Source organism: Pipistrellus hanaki (assembly GCF_964339955.1).
Source record: "Pipistrellus hanaki genome assembly, chromosome: X".
Classification (NCBI taxonomy): Eukaryota; Metazoa; Chordata; class Mammalia; order Chiroptera; family Vespertilionidae; genus Pipistrellus; species Pipistrellus hanaki.
This window is the reverse complement of record NC_140524.1, coordinates 18,938,151-18,961,574: the sequence shown is the minus strand read 5'-3', so window position 1 is coordinate 18,961,574 and position 23,424 is coordinate 18,938,151. Positions and strand designations below refer to the sequence as shown.

The 23,424-nt window shown below is 41.0% G+C and overlaps 1 protein-coding gene across 1 annotated transcript; it reads left to right on the top strand.

Moving 5' to 3' along the window:
* Positions 1-19,057: 19,057 nt before the first annotated feature.
* On the top strand, positions 19,058-19,876 carry HAPSTR2 (HUWE1 associated protein modifying stress responses 2; the record flags this gene model as incomplete). Its single annotated transcript, XM_084871229.1, has 1 exon — positions 19,058-19,876. One exon carries the CDS (start codon positions 19,058-19,060, stop codon positions 19,874-19,876), a length of 819 nt encoding a protein of 272 aa, XP_084727355.1.
* Positions 19,877-23,424: the final 3,548 nt, after the last annotated feature.

Below are 23,424 nucleotides of genomic sequence, written 5' to 3'. Positions count from 1 at the left end.
AGCTTTGTTGGGGTAAAAACAAAAACAAAAACACAAAAAAACGTTGGCATGAAATGAGGCTCTGGCTTGGGCAGGTTAACATCTCTGAGTCTTAGTTTCCTTATGTACAGTATAAAAGAGTAATAATAATAGTACTTACCTCATAGGGTTGTTATAATTCTGACATAAGAAACAAAAACTATGCAGTAACAACAATGACCACCTGCTTTTCTTCAAAAGATGACCCTTGATGAAATGAGGATTTGAAGATCCACTAGCTAGCACATTATGAAAAGGAAGGCAAATGGTCTTTCCTGTCCCCTTTGGAGCTTCCCATTTGGGCAATAAAATTATACTACTAAATTGCCTCTATTCCTTATGTTTTTCAGATAATTTAAAAGGCTGAATAGAGACAAAATAAACAAACAAACAAACACAGTGGTGGAATAGACGGATGTGTTCCAAGCCTTGTCCTGGAGCAGATAGAATGAGCAATTGAAACAAATAACATCCACCCCGAATTGGGGAAGGAGACTCAGCTGCTGAGATAATTTGCAGCCAGGAAAGGCAGAGGACCCTGGAGAAAGGTAAAATCAAGTATCTGGGCAGGAGAAAGCTGCCAGGCCTCTGAGCCCAGAGGGTCAGAGGGAAACTGCACAACACTGAGCAGTGTCCCTTGGGACAGGCACAGCATCTGACTGTGGAAAGGATGTCCACAAGACTGCTGGTGGCAGGGGATTCTAGATTTGGGTCTACAGTCACAAAAGGCTGAACCCAGAAGCGGCAGTCTGGAGGGCTGACCAGACCACACAGTGAGGCAGGACAGGAGCTCACAGAGGTACAGTCTTTCCCCTCTCTGCGGCCTGTGATTTTCTTCACTGAACCTAGGTCATAGGACCTTTCGGATAAGGACACTCATGCATAGTGGAGATGGACTTGTGAAGTATGGGGAGAGGAGAGGGTCCAGGAGAAGTGGCAGCAATTCTAGCACTGAGTCATACCTGAGCCCGAACCTGAAAAGCCATTTTGTCTTGAAAAGATAGCCCCTCCCTCCAGTCTCCAGGCAACCAATACAGCCACACCTCTGAGTGTATATACCCTGAATGGTACAAAATATACCCTGAATGGTACAAAAGATTTTTAAAAAATCTGAATAGTCCCTGAGAGTTCACAGCCCACACCCTGCACCTGTCTGAGGAGCAGCAGCCACACGAGCAGACCACCCACATCTGAGGAGCAGCAGCTGTGCGCAGCCTACTCCCATCCAACGAGTAGCAACCTTGTGATCAGCCCAGCCCCATCTGAGGAGCAGTAGCTGTGCGAGCAGCCTACCCCAGCAACCTGAGGAGCCACCACTGCTGCGAACAGCACCCACCAGAGGAGCTGCTGCCAACTGAGGAGCAGCTGCTGCCACGACTGCCAGAGGAGCAACCTCAGCCCAAGAAGTCACTGTCACCCAAGGAGCAGCCCCTGCATGAGTCAACATCTAGATCCATTGGTGTGATAAAAAAATGGGTAGACAAAGAAATCCCCAAAGGAAAGAAAAGGAAGAATTGTCAGAAAAGTAGATGAGTGAAACAGAGGCATGAAATAAGTCAGAAAAAGAATTCAGAATAAGGGTCATACAGTTCATTAAACAGATGGATGAAAAAAATCAACAACTCATATAAGAATCAAGAAGAAATGAAGAGTGATATAGCTGCAATAAAAAACACCATGGAAAGTTACAACAGTAGATTAAGAGAAGCAGAGGACAGGATTAACAAATTAGAAGACAGGAAGCAAAACACACGTAAACTGAACTGCAATTGGAGAAAAAAAATTAAAAGACAGTAGGAGAGGCTAAGGGAGCTATGGGACAACATGAAACAAAGCAAAATACAAATAATAGGGGTGCCAGAACAACAGGAAGAGGAACAAGGTTCAGAAAACCTATTTGAAGAAATAATGTGAGAAAACTTCCCTGACGTGGGGAAGAAAAGAGTCACACAACCACAGAGAGTCCCAAACAAGATGAACCAAAAAAGACCCATACAAAGACACATCATAATTACAATGGCAAATGTTCAGGACAAAGAGAGAATCTGAAAGGCTACAAGAGAAAGACAGAAAGTTACATACAAAGGATCTCCCATTAGATTATCAAATGATTTCTCAACAGAAACATATCAAGCCAGAAAAGAATGGAAGAAAATTTACAAAGTGATGCAAAGCAAGGAACTGAATCCAAGAATACTCTGTCTAGTGAGGCTATCATTCAAAATTGAAGGGAAAATAAGTAGCTTCACAGACAAAAAAAAAAAAAAAGGATAAAGGAGTTTATAACTACCAAGCCAGCAATGCAAGAAATGCTAAAGGGACTGGTGTAAAAAGAAGAAATAAAAACTTAAGAAAGCAAACAGAAACAAAAATTAAAAATGGCTACACACAAGTACCTATCAATAATAACTTTAAATGTAAATGGACTAAATGCTCCAATTAAAAGACATCGAGTGGCTGAATGGATAAAAAAAAGTTGACCCATATATATGCTGCCTGCAAGAGAACCACCTCAGAACAGACTGAAAGTGAAGGGATGGAAAAATATCTTCCAGGCAGATGGGAAGGGAAAAAAAAGCTGGGATAGCAATACTTATATCTGACAAAATAGACCTCAAAGTGAAGGCCATAACAAGAGATAAGGAAGGCCACTTCATAATACTAAAGGGATCAATACAACAAGAGGATATAACCCTGATAAACATATATGTGCCCAATGCAAGAGCACCCAAATACATAAAAAAAAAACTCCTGAAAGATATCAAAAGAGAGATCAACAATAATCTATATAATAAAAGCTTAAGTGACTGTTATGGCAGAATAACTGGTAGCTATGATGCACACTGACCACCAGGGGGCAGACACTCAACACAGGAGCTGCCTGTGGTCAGTGACCTCCAACAGGGGAAGCGCCACTCAGCCAGAAGCCAAGCTCATGGCTGGCAAGCACAGCAGCGGTGGTGGGAGCCTCTTCCGCCTTTGCACTAAGGAGCAGCAAGCCAACCAGTAAGGAGCAGCAAGCAGGCAGGTGGTAAGAGTGAGGGGTCCCAGACTGAGAGAGGGCACAGGCTGGGCTGAGGGACCCCCCCACCCCTTCCCGAATTTCATGCACCAGGCCTCTAGTACAATCATAGTCGGGGACTTTAATAAACCTCTGACATCACTGGATAAGTCCTATAGACAAAAAATCAGCAAAGAAACAGCAATCCTAAATAACTCACTAGAGCAGATGGACTTAATTGACATCTTCAGAACATTTCACCCCAATGCTATGGAATATACATTCCTCTCAAGTGCACATGGGACATTTTAAAAATAGACCACATATTGGGCCACAAGCAAAGTATCCCCAAGTTCAAGAAGATTGAAATGATATCAAGCATCATCCCAGACTACAATGGCATAATATTAGAAATAAACTACAATAAAAACCATCCAACCCCCCTCCCCCAAACATTTGGAAGCTGAATAACAAGCTATTAAACAATGATTGGGTTACCAAAGAGATCAAAGAAGAAATTAAGAACATCCTGAAAACTAATGAAAATAAAAGCACAACAATCCAAAATCTATGGGACATAATCACAAAGTCATATCAATTGATGCAGAAAAAGCATTTGACAAAATCCAACACCCTTTATTGATAAGAATTCTCAGTAATGTGGAATAGAAGGGTAAAACCTCAACATAATGGAAGCCATATATGACAAATCCACAGCCTACATCACACTCAATGAGCAAAAACTAAAACCATTTTCCCTAAGAATAGGAACAAGACAGGGATGCCCATTCTCACCACTCCTGTTCAACATAGTACTGGAAATACTAGCCATTGTTATTGGACAACAAGAAGAAATAAAAGGCATCCAAATTGGAAAAGAAGAAATAAAACTGTCCTTATTCACAGATGACATGATACTGTACATAGAAAACCCTAAAGACTCCATAAAAAATATTAGACTTAATAAATGAATTTGGCAATGTAGAAGGATATTTCACAGACTTATAACAAACTTTCCAAAAATTCATCTGGATTAAAACAAGACCTCGAATAGCCGCAGCAATCCTGAGATTAGGCCTAAACCAGCAGTCGGACACCAGTAGAATCAACATCATTAAAATGTCCATACTACCCAAAGCAATCTGTAGATTCAATGCAATCCCCATTAAAATACCAAAGGCATATTTCACTGACCTAGAAAGAACTCTCCAAAAATTCATCTGGAATAAAAAAAAGACCCTGAATAGCCACAGCAATCCTGAGAAAGAAGAATAAAGTAGAAGGGATCTCAATACCAGATTTCAAGTTTTATTACAAAGCTGCTGTTTTCAAAACAGCCTGTTACTGGCACAAGAACAGACATATAGATCAATGGAATAGAATAGAGAATCCAGATATTGACCTAAACCACTATGCTCAATTAATAGTTGACAAAGGAGGCATGAACAAACAGTGGAGTCAAGACAGTTTCTATAATAAATGGTGTTGGGAAAATTGGACAGATATATGCAAAAAAATGAAACTAGATCACCAACTTACACTATACACAAAAATAAACTCAAAATGGATACAAGACTTAAACCTAAGATGGGAAACCATAAAAATACTAGAGGAATCCAGAGGCAGCAAAATCTCAGACATATGCCAAAAGAACTTCTTCACTGATACTGCTCCTAGGGCAATGGAAGCTAAAGAGAAAATAAACACATGGGACTACATCAAAATAAAAAGCTTCTGCACAGCAAAAGAAACCATCAACAAAACAATAAGAAATCCCACTGTATGGAAGAACATATTTGCAAATGTTATCACTGATAAAGGTTTAATTTCCAACAACTTAATAAAAGGAAGATAAATGATCCAATAAAAATTGGGCAACAGACTTAAATAGAATATTTTCTAAATAATACAGAAGGAAGGCCAAGAGACACATGTAAACATGCTCAAAGTCACTAATTATCTGAGAGATGCAAATCAAAATGACAATGGGGTACCATCTCACACCTGTCAGAATGGCCAACATCAACAAATCAACAATGACAAGTGTTGGCGAGGATGCTACACTGCTGATGGGAATGCAGACTGGTACAGCCAATGTGGAGAACAGTATGGAGTTTCCTCAAAAAACTGAAAATGTAACTCCCATTTGACCCAGTAATCCCACTCTTGGAATATATCCTAAAAAACTAGAAACACCAATCAGAAAGGATATATGCACCCCTATGTTCATAGCAGCACAATTTACAATAGTTAAGATTTGGAAACAGCCTAGGTGCCCATCAGCAGATGACTGAATCAGAAAACTTTGGTACATCTACACAATGGAATACTATGCTGCCATAAAAAAGAAGGAATTCTTACCATTTGCAGGATCATGGATGGAACTGGAGAACATTGTGCTACTCGAAATAAGCTAGTCAATGAAGGAAAAATTCCACATGATCTCACTTATTTGTGCATAATAAAGAACATTATAAACTGATGAACAAAAAGATAGATGAAGAGGCAGTAAAGTAAAAACAGATTGTCAAATTACAGCAGGAAGGTTAGGGAGAGATGGGGGAGATAAAAGATCAACTGAAGGACTTGTATGCATGCATATAAGCATAACCAATGGAAGCAAATCACTGGGGGTGAGGGCATATATGAGAGTTGGGGGGAGGCAATGGTAAGATATGTACACATCCATTACCTTAATAAAAAAAGTAAATTAGCAAATAAAAAAAGAATTTATTGAGCATTTAATAATACCCAGTATTTTTTCTAGACATCACAAAAAAAGATATAAAAAGTCACAGAGACAAGACTAATTATCCAAAACTTTTATGGAGAGATACATGACGAGGAACTAATTGCAGGTTTTGTTTGGATGCAGATTTTAAGTGCTACAGGAGGTCAGAAGGAGGAGGATATTGAGGACAGAGGAGTGTTTTTCGAATTCTTCCTGAAGGGAATGGAGTTGGAGCTGGATCCTCAAAGATGGGAAAATTTAATAAGGAAAAGTACAAGAGGAGGTTATTACTAGGAGGGAGATAAATGTGAGCAGAAAGGAGGAAGCAGAAATGAGCTGTGTATGCCTTCAGCATAACTAAGTAGCTACCCCATAACCGAGTACCTCTTTGCTACTGCAAAGTCAAGGCCTGCTGAAGAGGAAGGCAGGATAGGTAAGTGGCAAGTACCCTGGCTGAGTCATGGTGGGTTTCTCAGCTCTTCTTACTTTTTGTTTGTATTGCATCTTTGCCCTATCTGCATTAAAATGGCAAAGAAAAATGGGTGTGGTGGTTATGAACTTCTTGACTATCGTACAATAAATTGCCTTGTTAGAACCAGCTGCTTCTCCCAACCAATTACTACTCTAAGCTTGCTGGACCCCAAACGAGATGGTGCTGGCTAGAGCTTGAGTTTAGATAGGTGGCAGGAACCACATTATAAGGAATTCCATACTATCAGTAGAGTTTAGATAACAACACATGCTTATGATGCTTTATACCTTCTCAGAGTTCTCCCATGTCATTTGTCCTCTTTTATTCTCAGAAGAATCCTGTGTAAGGTATTCAAGACATATATTTTTATTAATACTTTTATATATGGGGACGTTGATCTCTCAGCTTTTAGGTTGATTGCCTTTATGGGCTCACAGGTGACTTGAAAGAGGCAAATAATAATTTTAATTAGCATTATAATTATTCAAAGGCCACAAAAATTAGTGGGATTCCTGAGCTGTGATATGTGGGCACCTGGCATGGGTATAGGAGGGCAATATTTTCCTAGAACTGCAGTGCGTAGTGCTAGGACAGCAGAGCTGAGAGGCAACATTCTGGGGAGATGCCAAACCAAGGCCAATTATCTAAATGAGACATCAATTCAAACAGGCTAGGCAGAGGAAGAATCTGGATATGGGCCAATGGGATCAAAACCAAGAAAACCAGACAAGAGAAAGGTTTAAACAGGAGGACAAGAAGGTGCATGAAATTCATGCATGGCAGAGGGTGTCCCCTCAGCCCAGCCTGCACCCTCTCCAATATGGGACCCCTCAGGGGATGTCGACTGCCAGTTTAGGCCCTATCCCGGGGATTAGGCCTAACCAGCAGCTGGACATCCCTCTCACAATTCAGAACTGCTGGCTCCTACCTGCCTGCCTGCCTGATCAGCCCTAATTGGTCCCCCTGCTAGCTTGATCACTACTAACTGCCTCTGCCTGCTGACCTGATAATCCCCAACTGTGCCCCTGCCAACCTGGTCACCCCCAACTGCGCCCCCTTCTGCTGGCCTGGTTTCCCTTAACTGCTCCCCCTGCCAGCCTGGTTGCCCCCAACGGCCCCCCCTTCTGGCCTGTGTCCCCCTCAATGCCCCCCTCTACCAGCCTGGTCACCCCTCACTGCCCCACCCCTGTCCGCCTGGTCACCGCATGTAGCCTGCTGCTCAGCCATTTGGTCATCCCTCACTAACCCCCGCTGCCAACCTTGTTGCCTCACTTAGCCTGTTTGGTCATCTGTTCGGTTGTTTCGGATGTGACTGCCCCTGGCTCTTTATATATATAGATTCTCTGAGTGGTTGAGGCCAGCTGCAGTAGCCATTTCAATGATCCTTGTGATGTTGGTTGTTTATGGTGAGTTGTCATTAAAAATTCTGATGGAGCCTAGACATCAATATCTCCTGAGATCCCACTTCCTTTCCTGATGACATAGCTGATATTTCACTACATTTGCATAGACAAATCCATTGATATGCTCTAGAAAATGCATACCTTTTCCAGGCATTGAATAATCTAGCCTCACAGAAATTTCCAGGAAGGACTGAGATGGTTGTAGTGGGACCCTATGTTGTGTGCTTAGAGGAAATGAAACCCAGAAACCCAGGCATTTCTGAAGAGACCTCTCAATAGTTTACATATTTGCATAGGCATTATATAATGACTGGGCACTCAAGTCCACCCTTTTCTATAGCTATGTGAATTTGTAGGCCTACTGATTAAATTAATGCTACAATAAAGAAAGAAATTGTATTAGTTAATTTAGGCTCATGAGTGTGCCAGGGCATTTGCTGTGTCCTACTCTATGCTACAACATGATCTTCACTCTTACAACAGCATTTCTCATTTCTGTAGAGTTCCATGTATAGATTCCTGTCTTTGGATTAGAGTAATGAGTTTTAGGGGCTCAAAGTGACTCCATGAACTCAGCTCTGATTCACAGATATTAAGCAACCCAGTAATCTATGAGGTCATCCCCATTGAGACTGGCATGTATCTAGCATTCTGTAAGTTCTGATAAAACAGAGAACATTGGCTCTTAGATGATGAAAAATATTTTTATTTTATATATAAAGCACAGATATATGCACAGCACATAAAAAAGATATACAGTGTATCTGTTATACTAAAATTTTATCAGGGAGCAATTAGGGGAAAATGTCTAAAAATACTTTTATAGGTTGTGGTAGGGTGATACAGAAAATAAAGGTTGGGGAACTGACATAGACGGACAGAGGAGTATCTGCCTTCAGAAAACCTTCAGAAAGATTCAATTTAATTCAGAAGTTATAATTTAGTTTGCCCCAGCACCCCACTGAAGCATAGTTCCTATGAAGAACACTAGTGGGGAAATGGTAGCATGGACTGCCAAGAAGAATTGGAATTGGATTCCATTTCCACTGTCCTGTAGCTATAGGTTCCACATTGGACAAATCATTCCAGGCATTATTAGAGGACCAGAGTTTAAGAGTTAAAATCTGAGGCAATTTGCATGGGTTTGTATCTTGTCTCTGACATATACCAGGTACTGTACCTTTGGCTTAGGTAAAACGTTAATCCTCCTTGAGTCTCACTTTGATTATTTGTCAAATATGACTCCCAATGGTACCTACTTCCTAGGGTTCTTGTCAGAATCCAGGGTCAAGATGTTGGAGCATGTCTGAAACTTGATAAATGCCATCTAAGTGAGCAGTACCTGGTGCATAGTAACTGTTACCCAATTGTTTGTTATATTAAACAAACAGCTCTAAGTAAGCCATTCCCCCACTGAGTAAACATTTCATGCCTGCTATGTTCAAGGCACTGTGATATGTGCAAGGGGAATGAAAACATGACAGAAGTAAACGCTGCCCTGAGGGATTCTATTTCTCTCATGTCAAAATGAGTATGAAAATAACTAGAATATAAGGAAATTTGTGTATAGATAGTCTCATGAGTGGTGCTCTGTACTCTATGAATAGAGAGGTGGAAGAGAGTATAGCAGGAATGTGGAGAAACCTTAAACTAAAGAGGTGGGGTTTCCTTTTGGTCTTGAGAATAGCATAGACATTGTGCTAGGTGGGCACTACAAAAAATGGGGTGACAAATTATTAGCAGAATAAAGGGCATGTAAAAAGGCTGGGAGGAGGGAAAGCCCAATGCATGTTTAGGGGAAAGTGATTAATCTAGTTTCATTAAAGTATAAGGTGTGAACAGCTTTGAAGGAGAGAAGGATGTAAGATTAAATAACATAGGCTATAAATATTATAGGCTAGGTCTTTGGGAAATATTTAAAATATAGGCATTAAAAAAAAAAAAAAACCAGAGGAAACTAAAGATCCTTTGCCTAGGAATCTGAGTCTAAAATGAGTTTCTTAACCCAAACCCACATGTCAGAAGTAAAAGAAAGTGAGAATGGACAAACTTGGGCAGGGAGCTGTCTCCATGATCAGCTGAGCTGGTGGAGAGGACTTTCTGGGTAGGCAGGGAAAGGACTGATTGAAGGACAGCTTAGGCCTTAGTCAAGCATGCAGCCTGCCGGCCACGAGTTTGACATGCTTGCCTTAGAGCCATTGGTGGCAGTGCAACTCCTCTACCAGCCTGGAGCCAACAGGAATTTGAACCCAGGAATCTGGACCACTTCAATAAAGCTTGTGGTTAGATTAGTGGCCTCCTTAGAGATTGATGTGCATGTGCCTAGTAGTGGCCCAGGAAAATCCACTGCTACCAAGCCACCAGGCCACACTGACAGGAGGGCATGGGGCATTATACTGGGTGCTCAGTAGTGTTTGTATTGTGACAATGAGGGACTGGGTGAAGGGCACAGCAAAGATTGGGGAACTGAGCATTCTTCTGCTTTTGCATCAGTTGTTTTCCCTATTTTTTTTTTTTAACTTGGTAACAAGAACATTCCTAATTGTATGATCATGCTTCAAGTCAGACAGTCAGACGTATAAACTCACTGTACATTAGAAGTTGAATTCTATGTGACATGCTGGAAACTGAAGATGACCACAAGGTTAGGTGCTTTGGTAGCAGAAACAGATCAGAATTTTGTGCCAGCTTTTCTTTTCTTTTCTTTTCTTTTAATTTCTTTATTGATTAAGGTATCACATATTTGTCCTCATCCCCCCATTCCCATCCCAAACACCACATAACCAATAGATAAACCCTCCAAAAGTACAAACACCAAACACCCAGCAAAGAGGGTGGGGGCAGAATCTGTAGAGGTTGAGCTTATATACAGAAAATAAGGTTAAGAATTGGATGAATTTTGGGAGGATCTCAGTTCAGTATAGAGGAAGTAGAAAGGGGAGTGATGGATAAGAAGAAAGAGAACAAAAATAAAATAATAATAATAAATTTATTAAAAATTGATTTCAAAAATGTTATAAAAATAGCAAATAAAAATAAAATAGAGTGATGGAAAAATAATGTGAAAAGAAATAGAAAAGCAAGCAACAGACAAAAACAGGAAAACAAAGAAAAAAAGAGATAACATAATAATAAAAAATAAAAATAAAAATAAAAATGAAAAAGTGAAGTGTCATTCCTTTGGCTGGCGTAAGATCCCAGTCTTCTGTACTGTATTAGTTCTCAGCTTCTTGTTGTTGGGATTGAAGGTCTCTCTTTAGGCCAGTCCCTTTGGGCTCTCAGGGGCTATTTAGATTTTTTTAAATTCTTTGTACCATTCAGGGTGGAATATGGGTGTAGCGGTATTGGTTGCCTGGATACTGGAAGGAAGTGCTATCTCTTCAGGACAATATGGCTGCCCATGTCCTCGGCTCAGGTATGACTCAGCATCAGACTCACTGCTACTTCTCCTGGACTTTTTACTCTCCCCAGATTCCACAAGTCCACTTCTTCTCCCTCAAAAGATCCTACGAACTAGGTTTAGTGAAGAAAGGCACAGGCCTCTGTGAGGGGAAAGACTGATCCTCTGCGAGCTCCTCTCCTGCTGGCACTACGTGGTCTGGTCAACCCTTCAGGCTGCACCCTTTGGGTTCAGCTTTTTGTGACTGTGGACCCAGATCTAAAATCTCTTGCCATCCAGCAGTCCTGTGGACCTTCTTTCCACAGTCAGATGCTGTACTTTTCCTCAGGGATGCAGCTTGGTGCTGTGCAGATTCCCTCTGACCCTCTGGGCTCAGAGGTCTGGCAGACTCTCCTGTTCAGATCCTTGATTTTACCTTTCTCCAGGGATCCTCTGCCATTTCTGGCTGCAAATTGTCTTACCAGCTGAGTCTCCTTTGCCAATTCGGGTGGGATGTTATTCGTTTCAGCTGTTCATTTTATTTTCTCTGGGACAAGGCTCAGGACATGCCCGTCTGTTCTGCTGCCATTTTATGTCTCCTAAATAGACACTTTTGTGAAGTGGACATACAAGTGGCCAAAAGACATGTGAAAAAGTGCTCAAAGTCACTAATCATCAGAGATATGCAAATTAAAATGACAGACTGGCTACTATCAACAAATCAATAATTGATAAATGCTGGAGAGGATGTGGGGAAAAGGGAACCCTCATACACTGCTGGTAGGAATGCAGACTGGTGCAGCCACTATGGAAAACAATATGGTTTCCCCCCAAAATTAAATATGAAACTGCCATTTGACTCAGTGATCCCACTTCTAGGAATATATCCTAAGAAACCTGACACACCAATCAGAAAGAATGTATGCACTCCTATTTCATAGCAGCACAATTTACCATAGCTAAGATCTGGAAACAGCCCAAGAGCCCATAGGTTAATGAGTGGATACAAAAGCTATGATACATTCACACCATGGAATACTATACAGCAGTTAAAAAGAAGGATCTCTTACCCTTTGAGATAGCATGGAGGGACCTGAAGAATATTATGCTAAGTGAAATAAGCCAGTCAGAGAAAGTGATCTCACATGATCTCACTCATATGTGGAATTTAAAAAATAAAATAAACTGATGAACAAAATAAATCCAGAGACATAGAAACATGGAACAGACTGATAAATTTCAGAAGGAAGTGGGGGTGGGTGGAAAGCAATTAGCCAAAGAACTTATATGCATATATTCCTAACTCATGGACACAGACAATAGTGTGGTGAAGGCCTGGGGTGGGGGAGGTGGGGTCAGGTTCGGGGTAGAAAGGATCAATGAGGGAAAAAGGGTATATCTGTAAACAATAAAGTCAAAAAATATCTAGTCTTTTGCTGATCAATTAGATTTGAGAACAAATTCTAGCTAATCCTTATGGTGGTATAATTGATATTATTATTGTTGATTATAATAATAGGTACTCTTTTTTTTGAGGATTTACTATGTTCCAGGAATTGTTTTAGGAGTGAATACATGGTATCATTTAATCCTTACAACAAACCTATAAGATCTGCTCTATTATTATGCCCATTTTAGAGAAACTTCAAATATCAGAGAAATTACATCTCAGCGTTTTCCAATTATAGTCAGGATTAGAACTCAGGCTTGTCTGACAATAAAATCTTAGATTTTAACTGACAAACTATGTTAATTTTTAAATGGATATATCCAAGTGCTCCATGGAAAAGATCTAGAGGTGAAATAAGTTGCTGTGGGAACACAGGCAAAAAGACGGTATTGTCAACCATTTTGGAGCTAAAACCTGGCATCTTTTAATCAGTTAAGTCAATTAAGCAAGGTCATTTTTGTTAGATACCAGAAGTCTGAATAATGGACTGTGGGTCACCTGGGAAGCCTTAGTAATGTCTGTTGAACTCTGATTATTTTGGATACTAAAAAACAATTCACAAGCCTACCAATAAATACCTTAAAAGTTTTCACATGTCAGTATCTCTAACAAAGGTTGTATCTATGGATTATCTGTGACTTTCTCTTCCACATTTTCTCTGGCTCCCATTTAGGTGGACAATTGTAGTTAGGTGTACTAGTTTCTGAGTATTAGAAATGAAATGTCTAATTCAATCATGGTTAAGATAAACAAGAATAACCTCCAAATGGCTTGATCACTTTGTTAGCCAAATATTGGAACTATATATTTTCCCATTTTTGAACTAGTGCCTTAACTTTTACAGATACCAAATGATACAAAACTATTCACATTAAGAAGCATGCCCTCCTTAGTTGCTTTTAATATCCTGATATGGACTGATCTCCAAAATCTCTCAGGTAAAAAATGCATTGAATGTAGTATGCTACTATTTATATAAAAAGGGGGCATACATTAAAAACTTTGAAACAAACAAAAAAAGACATGATCTAGTAATGAGCACAAAATGTTTAAAATCTAAATTTATGTTGTTAATGAAATTTTCAAAAACACTGCACACATACATAACAGAAAAGTGAATTTTGTGCTTTCATAGTGTATTGGTTGTTTTCCTTGTGTAATTAAAAAATCCAAACCAAGTATGCTAATTAAGTTCCCTGAAGCTCACTTGGATTCTTGACATTCCCTAGGTAAAGCCTAGTTTGTAGTTTTTGACAACAAACCAAGACCTTCTTGTTTGCTTTAGGAAAAATGGCTGGTTTTATTCCTGACATTATTTTGGGGGTATCCTCTGCATAACATATCACCAGCCCTCTTGACCATGACTTACATATACTTGTGCCAGACTTGCCTAGGTAATTTTTTTGTTTGAGATAGGTAGTATTACTAGTGATTAAGTTAGCTTGGTTTTAATTTATGACAAATTATCTTGGAAACAGGAAGAAGATGGTATATTGAAATGATAAAGCAAGGGCAAAAGCAACTAAATCATATTACTGGAACTAATACATGTATTTTTGGCATATATCTAATTCTTCTATTTATTGCTGTATAATCTCTAACTTAGAAGATTAAAAACACCATAGACAAATGACATTTTACAAAATGTTTAAAATGTATTTTTTTTATAATGGTAATTTATGTGAATAGTACTTAGTAATGATTTTGAAAGTTTTACTTATTTTGTTGGCATGTTTGGAAATAGGGAAAGAGGCTGAGCCAGAAACCTTCATTACATTTATTTTTAAATTCACATAGTCTCCCTTCATGTGACACCTTACCAGAAAAGAATTTCTAGCTGCCTGATTTAACATTTGTATGAAATATTACAGTACATTGATTTCACAAATATGTTGCTTAAAATAACTAGTTTTTATAACTCTTGCCCTTTAAGAAGCTCCAAATTAAGCTCAAAGGGAAATCACAAACCTTGCAAAAAAATTAGAAATATTATTTCTTTCTCCTATATGATCTACTAGTGTCACTCAACTAAAATTCCTGTTTCTGACCATGAGAAACCTAGAGGAGTAGAGTAATGAAGGTCATCCATTCCACCACCACCCAAAAGGGGACCAGATATTCATCGTAACAGGTAAGTGTTTTTATGATAATGGCAGATGGTGATTGAAGCAAGGGCAATTCAAAAGGGGAGACACATGAAAGCAATAATTTTGAATGTTTGACATTTGTTTTGAAACTACCTTACTACCCTATACCCTTTACCATCTGTCTGCTATCCCTCCCAACACCAACCTCTGTCTTCCCACAGGGCTCCATTGTCTGCAGTTCCTGTTTCTCAGGGGCGGAGCTGTGGGAGGCAGCCATGGGTGCCATAATAGGCACCTGCGGTCAGCACAATGGGCTGTGGGTGCTTGTGGGAGAGACAGATTGATGTATTGTGCATGGGGGAGGAGGGCTGTCACTTGAATCCATGTGAACCCAGGCTTTAGGGGCAAGGGAGATTGACAGCTTTTGTAGGTTGCATTTCTTTTTCAAAGCTTGGCTTTAATAGACAGTAAGTTTGGGGCCCCAGGCTTTCACTCCCATAATTCTAACAGGGCAATCACAAGCATTCAGCATTTCTTTTTACCCCCCTTGTTACGCATTAAATGATTTCAGTAAAGGAATGTGCAGCATTAATTAGAATTTGTTAGCAGATACCAAGGGGAAAAGTTTCTTCACAACAACTATAGGAGGTGTCATTTGTACAAAGACGTTTTTGTTTTCTTTCCCCATTACATTATCACTGCAATATGTAAGGTAGTGATTCTTTTCATTTAAATTAAGTGGAAAGCTACTAAATCTTGTTTTATTCTCCAAAATGAATAAGGTCCTTAACACTTATCTTTTAACTTCTTTCATTTCCTAAGGTTGATGTTTACTTTTGCTTTCAGTCCTACCCATTTACTGATCTGTGTGGTTGTGTATCCAGTTTTGTGTACCATTTAGCTTTTACAATTGCAGGGAAACCAGTACTGGCAAATAAGGATTGCTCCAGGTGAAAGTAACTACCGATAATATTGAAAATCATTGACATACTGGAGTCCCTTTTGGTAATTGTATACTGAAAAATGCTAAAAATTAGACTCCTCTAGATGTGTCATCACTTATTTTCTAAAACTATTTTCCTTAGTTGACACATATTTAACCTTAATCATGACATATATTTATAGAATAACAGTGCAGAGGCCAAGGAATATTTTTTCCTCTCAGAAAACTCATTCCTAAACCATATATGTATTTTTAAACATCAAAAGTCCTTTATTCAAAACACACACAATATCATTTCCTTACAGCTAGTTAAAATTATCTTGTGGGTTTTTTTTGTTGTTGTTGTTTGTTTGTTTTTTGTTTTTTGGGGGGAGTGTTTTCTTACTTTTTTTTCCCTATTTTTTTATTCCCAACATTTTTTTTTTTTAAAATTTTAGACTTACATAGGGACAATACTACTCTCACACAGGATATCATGTAAATACACATTTTACCATCTCAGGAACTGAGAAAACATTAAACATTTTTTGTATGACTTGTTTTCTACTCTCTCCCATATAAAATAGTTTTCTCTATAGAAGAATTTGGAGGCTAATTGAGTTAGAATTTCCCCCTTTCAATTATTTTATTTAAATGTGTTAAGGGCAACAGTGAAAAACATTGATTAAGTCCACCATTATTTCTCAGAAAGAACATATTCCCACACAGTTGTCTGGCTCTGTCTATTATAATAATTTGGTGCAATGGTTTTAAAAGTAGTGGGGTGATAATAATTAGGTGACAGAAATTTCAGTGCTAGATTCAACATTTCAGCATGCAGGACATGGAATTGCCGACCAGGGCTAGTCAGCTCTAAGTACTAATTAACTAATTAATCAGGTGCTGAATCCAGCTGAATGGAGAATACCAGCCAGCAACTCAAGTCCAAGCAGAAGGTTGTGCTCTTTCAAAAGCCGTCTTTCTTCTTGTTTTTTTTTTTTTTTTTTTTTTTACCAATCAAAACTGAAGGGGAGAAAATAGGATATGGTGTCCTATTCAGTCATTTCAGTTCAAGTTTTTACTTAGAGAAGATAAAATAAAAACACGATTTTCTGATAATAATTGTGACGTTCTTTGTGCAGGACAATCAATTCTCAAGGCTCTGGCAAACCTGTTAACTCCTTGACCATGAACTATTTCAGGGCTGGTATATGTATGTGTGGGGGGCGGTGGGGTGTGGGGGAAATTCTGCCTTCTTGTAGTTTTCCTCTACAATGTTTTTAATATAGAATGAAAAATGTATTTTTCCTTTTGGGCTGATCTTAGGTCTTCTGCCTCATCCCTCCTTTATGTAAATGAGAAGATTCCAATTAAACATATAGAAAAAGGGTTTAATGAATCATGAAAAAGCCCAGTTTGCAGAGAAAGGGTACAGTCCTTCCTCCTCCTCCTCCTCCTCCTCCTCCTCCTCCTCCTCCTCCTCCTCCTTCTCCTCCTCCTCCTTCTCCTTCTCCACCTTCTCCTTGTCCTCCTCCACCTTTCCCTTTCTTATTAAACTTAGAAATGTGTATTTCCTTTAAGAAATATGATAAAGGTTAATTATTAGATCATTTCATTTTAGATACTAATTTTCATACTTGGAAATTATTAAACAAACATCATTTGCTAGAAGATTTACCTTTCTTCATCTAAATCATAAGGCTTTCTGGAGACGTAGCAAATATTCTACAACAAAAATTGTGAAATTCTAAATTTTTTCCTAATTTAAAAAATAATTTAATCTTACTTCCTCCCATTTTTGATGTTATTCTTTGCTCAGTGATAATTTTTCTTCTCTTAACAGTTTACTCTGGAATTGTCAGTACTAAAATGGGTTTGCATCATTACAAGGAGGTTGTTATTGAAGCTAAGGAAAATATTTTAGAATCGCATACCGTTGTAGCTTAATTCTGGTATTATTATGATGTTTTAACTAGCTAGAATTTTAAGGGTCTTGGAAGGAAATTAGATAAGCTTTCCTTTTTCTTTCCTAAAAGTACTGAATTTTACACTAGAACAGAAAATTCTGTCTTGGGGATTTCATTTTCCTATTTTCTTTCCCCTCTTTCTTCCTCTTGGAATTTTCAGTAGTTGAAAGAAAACTCCTAACCCATTATTTTAATGACAATAATATTGTAGGGAAAAAAATCAATACCATTTCTGAGCGTAACTCTTAGAATTTGATAAGTGTACAACTTATCCGGCAGAGGTGCTTTGCTGGTACAGCAGGAAAAGTTTTTTTTTTTTGATTTTTCACAGAGAGGAGGAGAGAGGGATAGAGAGTTAGAAACATCAATGAGAGAGAATCATCGATTAGCTGCCTCTTGCACACCCCCTACTGGGGATGTGCCCGCAACCACGGTACATGCCCTTGACCGGAATCGAACCCAGGACCTTTCAGTCCGCAGGCCGACGCTCTACCACTGAGCCAAACCGGTCCCGACAGCAGGAAAAGTTTTAAATCACGACTGGAAGTGTTTTTCAGAGATCTGATCCAACAACCTCATTGGACACCTGGGGAAACTGAGGTCCAAGGAGCGGGAATGGTGTGGTGAGTGGGTTGGGGGACTGGAGGGAGGGGTTTTATGGGTTGATCTTTTTCTTTTCCTCTACAAAATGCCTTTTCGATCCACAGAAGATACTTTTATGGGTGCCTCCTGTGTGGAGGGCATCGCTGGGATTCAGATGCCTGCCCATCCACTCTGTCCCGGCCCCCACCCGTCTCGGCCTTCCCAACTCAGAATGTGAATCAATACCATGAAGTTGCCTTATAAATCCTCTCTGGCTACATAGCATGTAAAATTTGATCAGCTTATTGGATGAACCCTACAAGTCTCAAAAATGCGTCAAAAGTGGACCAAGCGGCGGGCAGCGCAACGTTGAGGCCGGTGCTTCAGCCAACATCCCTCAGAGTTTTAGGTGCAGCAGTCCTCGCAGAGAGGAGTTTGGGTCTGACCTGAGGAGGGTGAGGGGGTGGGGCGTGCGGCGGTGGCTACAGAGTGCATCTGGGTGGCTTCAGCAAGGCCTCTGCTCATTGTGGGTTGCGGGGTGTGTGTGTGTGTGTGTGTGTGTGTGTGTGTGTGGGTTGCGGGTGTGTGTGTGTGTGTGTGGTGAGGGCGGTGCCTCAGCTCATTGTGGGTTGCGGGGTGTGTGTGTGTGTGTGTGTGTGTGTGTGTGTGTGTGTGTGTGTCCTTAGGAGCGATTTCCGGACTGCTGCAGAGGTGCAGAGGTCTCTCATTTGCGTAGCCTGGGGCCCTGGAATGGGCGGGGCTAGGCGTGGCGTGGCGTCAGGGATGGGCGGGCTTAGTGGGGCGAGGCGGGGCTTAGCTGGGCGGGACAACAGTGGGCGTGGCTTAGCAGGGCGGGGGCGTGCTGTAGGTTTCGCGCCATAACTGTCTCAGGGCCCTTCCGCCTACTCCTCCTTTGTCTGCTGGCACCTGAGGTGAGGTGGCCAGCAGGAGAGGGGACTTCTGCGTCCTGAGAAGGCGGTGAAAGTGAAGGTGTAAGACTCTTAAGAGGAAAAGTACGCAGAGTGAGCAGCCAAAAAGGAGGAGAATGGAGAAACAGCAGGAGACCACCGAAGCCAAGGTAGGGGAGCACTGGTGCTATACGTGGGGGCGTCAGTGTGAGGAGGAAGCGGAGGACATGGAGGACGTCGAGCAGCTGTCTCCCGAGCTGCCAGACGACGACGACAAAGACGATAAGGGGGATGAGGAGGCGGTGGGGCCCAAGAGCGAGCAGCAGAAGCTGTGGCACCTCTTCCAGATGTCCGCCACCACCGTGGCCCAGCTCTACAGGGGATCGGAGGGCCCGCAGTCAGAACTTTCCATGTGGGACCCCTTCCAGAGTGCAGCCACGGCTTTGACCAACCTCTACAAAGAGAGCAGGGATGCCCAGCGAGGAAGTTTCGACCTGGGCGTCAAGGTTGGCTACCAGCGCCGTGTCAAAGAAGTGCTGGATTGGGCCAAGAGGAGCCAAAGCACTATTCTCCGCGAAGACCTGATTAGTTTCCTGTGTAGCAAAGTGCCCCCTGATCCTCCTCCAGTGGCCCCGCATCTTCCACCACCATCACCAGACATTGACTTGCAGCCCTTCCAAGAGGCCATCGACCTGCACGACCTCAGTGGCGCCATGTCGAGCATCAGCGTGCAGTCTGCTCCACCCAGCTCCCCGCCTCAAGCTGGTGGCTTTTGGAGCGAGGTCACTAGCGGTGATCTCCAAAACAGTAGCACCCTCAAGGATGACTTGAGCTCCTGCAATCCAGAAGATCCGGCCCTCCACCTGGCCAGTGTGGGGAACCGTAAACGCACCTCGGCCCAGTGCTGTGATGTCATCACAAATACCCCAACCCACAAGCGCAATCGAATGGTCTAATAGCCATTCGGTCACCAGCCGCCATATTCCTTGAAAGCGAACTCCACCTTCAACGTTGAAAGCATACTCAAGACTATCATTTCTTTCTCAAAGTTAAAAAAAAAAAATGTTCCAATTAAATTTCCAGAACTATAAAACTAATTCAGAAGACGACTCATATGACTCTGACTTTCACAAAAAACATATAATTCTTTCGGAAAACAACTAGTTAGCAACATTGTTTAGAGTAGCCATATCCAGTCAGGGTTGGAGCCAGGTTTATCTTGTTCTCTGTTATGTTCCTTAGTATCTAGGACATTGTTGGTGCATAATAAATGTTTGTTGAATGAATAAATGTGACCTTATTTAAAAGCTTTAAAGGGTGAGGAGTAACAGGTGTTTACTTAGTTATAGAATATTTTTATCCTTTATTATTTATTTTTTTATATTATTATTTTTTATTTTTTATTTATTTATTTATTTATTTATTTATTTATTTATTTATTTATTTTTTATAGAGAGGAAGAGAGAGGGATACAGAGTTAAAAACATCAGTGAGAGAGAATCATCGACCAGCTGCCTCTTGCACACCCCCTACTGGGGATGTGCCTGCAATCAAGGTACATGCCCTTGACCAGAATCGAACCTGGGACCTTTCAGTCTGCAGGCCAATGCTCTATCCACTAAACCAAACTGGTTTCGGCCTATCCTTTATTTTTTATTTGCTGTAACCATTTTGGCCACTTCAATTGCATTTTATTGAAATGTAAAATTGTATATCTTTGTGAAATATGGAGTCTTTCATTTTTGCTCCACTGTACCTTACACCTAATTTCGAGAAAGAATGTGCAAGTAATACCTATTAAACTGTTAGGTGTTTTATTTATTTATTTCTTTTAGGTATCTCAGGTAGGAAACAAAATTGTTTTTAGTAGCACATGGCATGGTGAAAAGATGGTTGGGAAAGTAATATGTGATAGTGAGTCATTTCAATCCTCTTCAGAAAACTTAAGCCAACAACTGAGATCCTGGGGTCAATGATGGTGGCATTCTTGGTGGCCCACAGGTCCTTGTTCCTTTTTATTAGAAATGTCAAAATGTCCTTTTTCTGACGTTACATCTTTTTTGTGATCTAAAATGAAATCTGAATGAACTGGATTTTATTTGAGGATGCAGCATGATATAACTAAAAGAACACAAGCTTTTATTTTTTTAATTTAAAAAAAATATGTTTTATTGAGTTTTTACAGAGAGGAAGAGAGAGGGATAGAAAGCTAGAAACATCGATGAGAGAGAAACATCGATCAGCTGCCTCCTGCACACCCCCCACTTGGGATGTGCCCACAACCAAGGTACATGCCCTTGACCGGAATCGAACCCAGGACCTTTCAGTGCGCAGGCCGACGCTCTATCCACTGAGCCAGGCTGAGGGACTCCCTCCCCCTCCCCCCCAGTGCAAGATTTCCTTCACTGGGTCTCTAGTTGTAAACTGGTTTTGGCCAGAACACAAGCTTTTATTAAAAGCACCCACAGTAGAACACTAGCCCCACAAATTCACTGTATAATTTTGGACAAATCTTTTAATATATATTTTTAAATATTTTTATTGACTTATTAGAGAGAGAAACATTGATGAGAGAACCAAACATTGATTGGCTGCCTCTTGCATGCCCCCTACCAGAAATTGAGCAACCCAAAGCATGTGCTCCAACCAGATTCCCAACAATACTCTGTGCACTGGATGATGCCAAAACAACTGACCCACACTGGCCAGGGCCACTTACTAGACCTTAACCTTAGCCGAGGGATCCTGAATTATGAGAGGGCACAGGCCAGGCTGAGGTAGTCCCCCTATAAGCCAGTGCATGAATCTTGTGCACTGGGCCTCTAGACTATATAATAAAAGCCTAAGCAATGATTATGCTGGAATGACTAGGATGACCAGTTGCTATGATGCACACTGACCACCATGGAGCAGATGCTCAATGCAGGAGCTACCCTCTGGGGGACAGTGCACTCTCACAGGGGGAGCGCTGCTCAGCCAGAAGCCAGGTTCATGACTGGTGAGCACAGTGGTGGTGGTGGGAGCCTCTCCCACCTTTACAGCAGTGCTAAGGAGCAGTGAGTCTAGAGGTAAGAAGCAATGAACAGATGGGTGGTGAGGAGCAAGGGGTCCCAGACTGCAAGAGGGCACAAGCCAGGCTGAGGGACTCCCCCTTCTCCCCGCCCCCCCCAGTGCAATATTTCCTTCACTGGGTCTCTAGTTGTAAACAATGCTACAATAACCAGAGGGCTGCATATGTTCTTTTGTTTTAGTGTTTGGGTTTCCCTGGATATATACCCAGAAGCAGAAATGCTGGGTTATATGGTAGTTCTATTTTTAATTATTTTATCCTCACCTGAGGATATGGGGGGGGGGGCGGGAGAGAGAGAGAGAGAGAGAGAGAGAGAGAGAGAGAGAGAGAGAGAGAGAGAGAGAGAGAGGGGTGAGAGAGAAATCTCAATTGGTTGCCTCCCATACACACCCAGACCAATGACTGGGGACTGAAACCAAAACCTAGGTATATGTTCTGACTGGGAATTGAACCTACAACCTTTTATTTTATTTTTATTTACTTATCTTTATTGTTGAAAGTGTTACAGATGTCCCTTTTGTTTTTATTTCATTGCCATCCTCCACCCTGCACCTCTCCTCCCAGGCCTTCACCACACTATTGTCTGTGTATATGGGCTATGCTTATATGCATTTCAGTTCCCAGGTTATTCTCTTTCCCCCAACCTCAACTCCCACCTTCCTTGTGAAATTCGTCAGTCTGTTTCATGTTTTTATGTCTCTGGATCTATTTTGTTCAATAGTTAATTTTGTTCACTAGATCCCACATTTGAGTGAGATCATGTGATACTTATCTTTCTCTGCCTGGCTTATTTCATTTAGCATAATACTTTCCAGGTCCATCCATGCTGTTGCAAATGGTAAGAATTCCTTCTTTTATACATCCACATAGTATTTAATTGTGTAAATGTATCACAGCTTTTTTTTATCCACTCATCTGCTGAGGGGCACTTGGGCTGTTTCCAGATCTCAGCTATCTCTATAATAAAGAGACAGGGTGTAACACCATTACCACCAAAGCTTGTCCAACCCAGCACTGACTGCTTCCCCTGCAGGTGCTGTGCCCCAGCACGATTGCTGAGGGGGCTGCGAATCCGGGTCATAAAGAGGCCTGAAGAGAGAAGCAGGGACTGAGCCGTTGCCTCTGTGGCAACTTTTGATCAGTACTTGCCCCTCTCTCTCTCCTAGTCTGGCCAGCAGCCAGGCCTCCATTTCTCTCCAGGACTACACAGGAGCCGCTGATCAGCCCTGCCTTTCTGATCAAGCCCTATTGATGCTTGACTAGCATAGAAACTGACCAATTAGAACCAAATCTGGGTGAAGTGTGAGGAACCAATGGCTGCCTAGGAGGTGGAGCTTTTGATGCTGACTGGCATAGAAACTGACCAGTCAGAACCAAATCTGGGGGCTTAAGAGGTGTTTCTGTCCAGGAAGAGGGTTAGATCCTGCTCCAGCA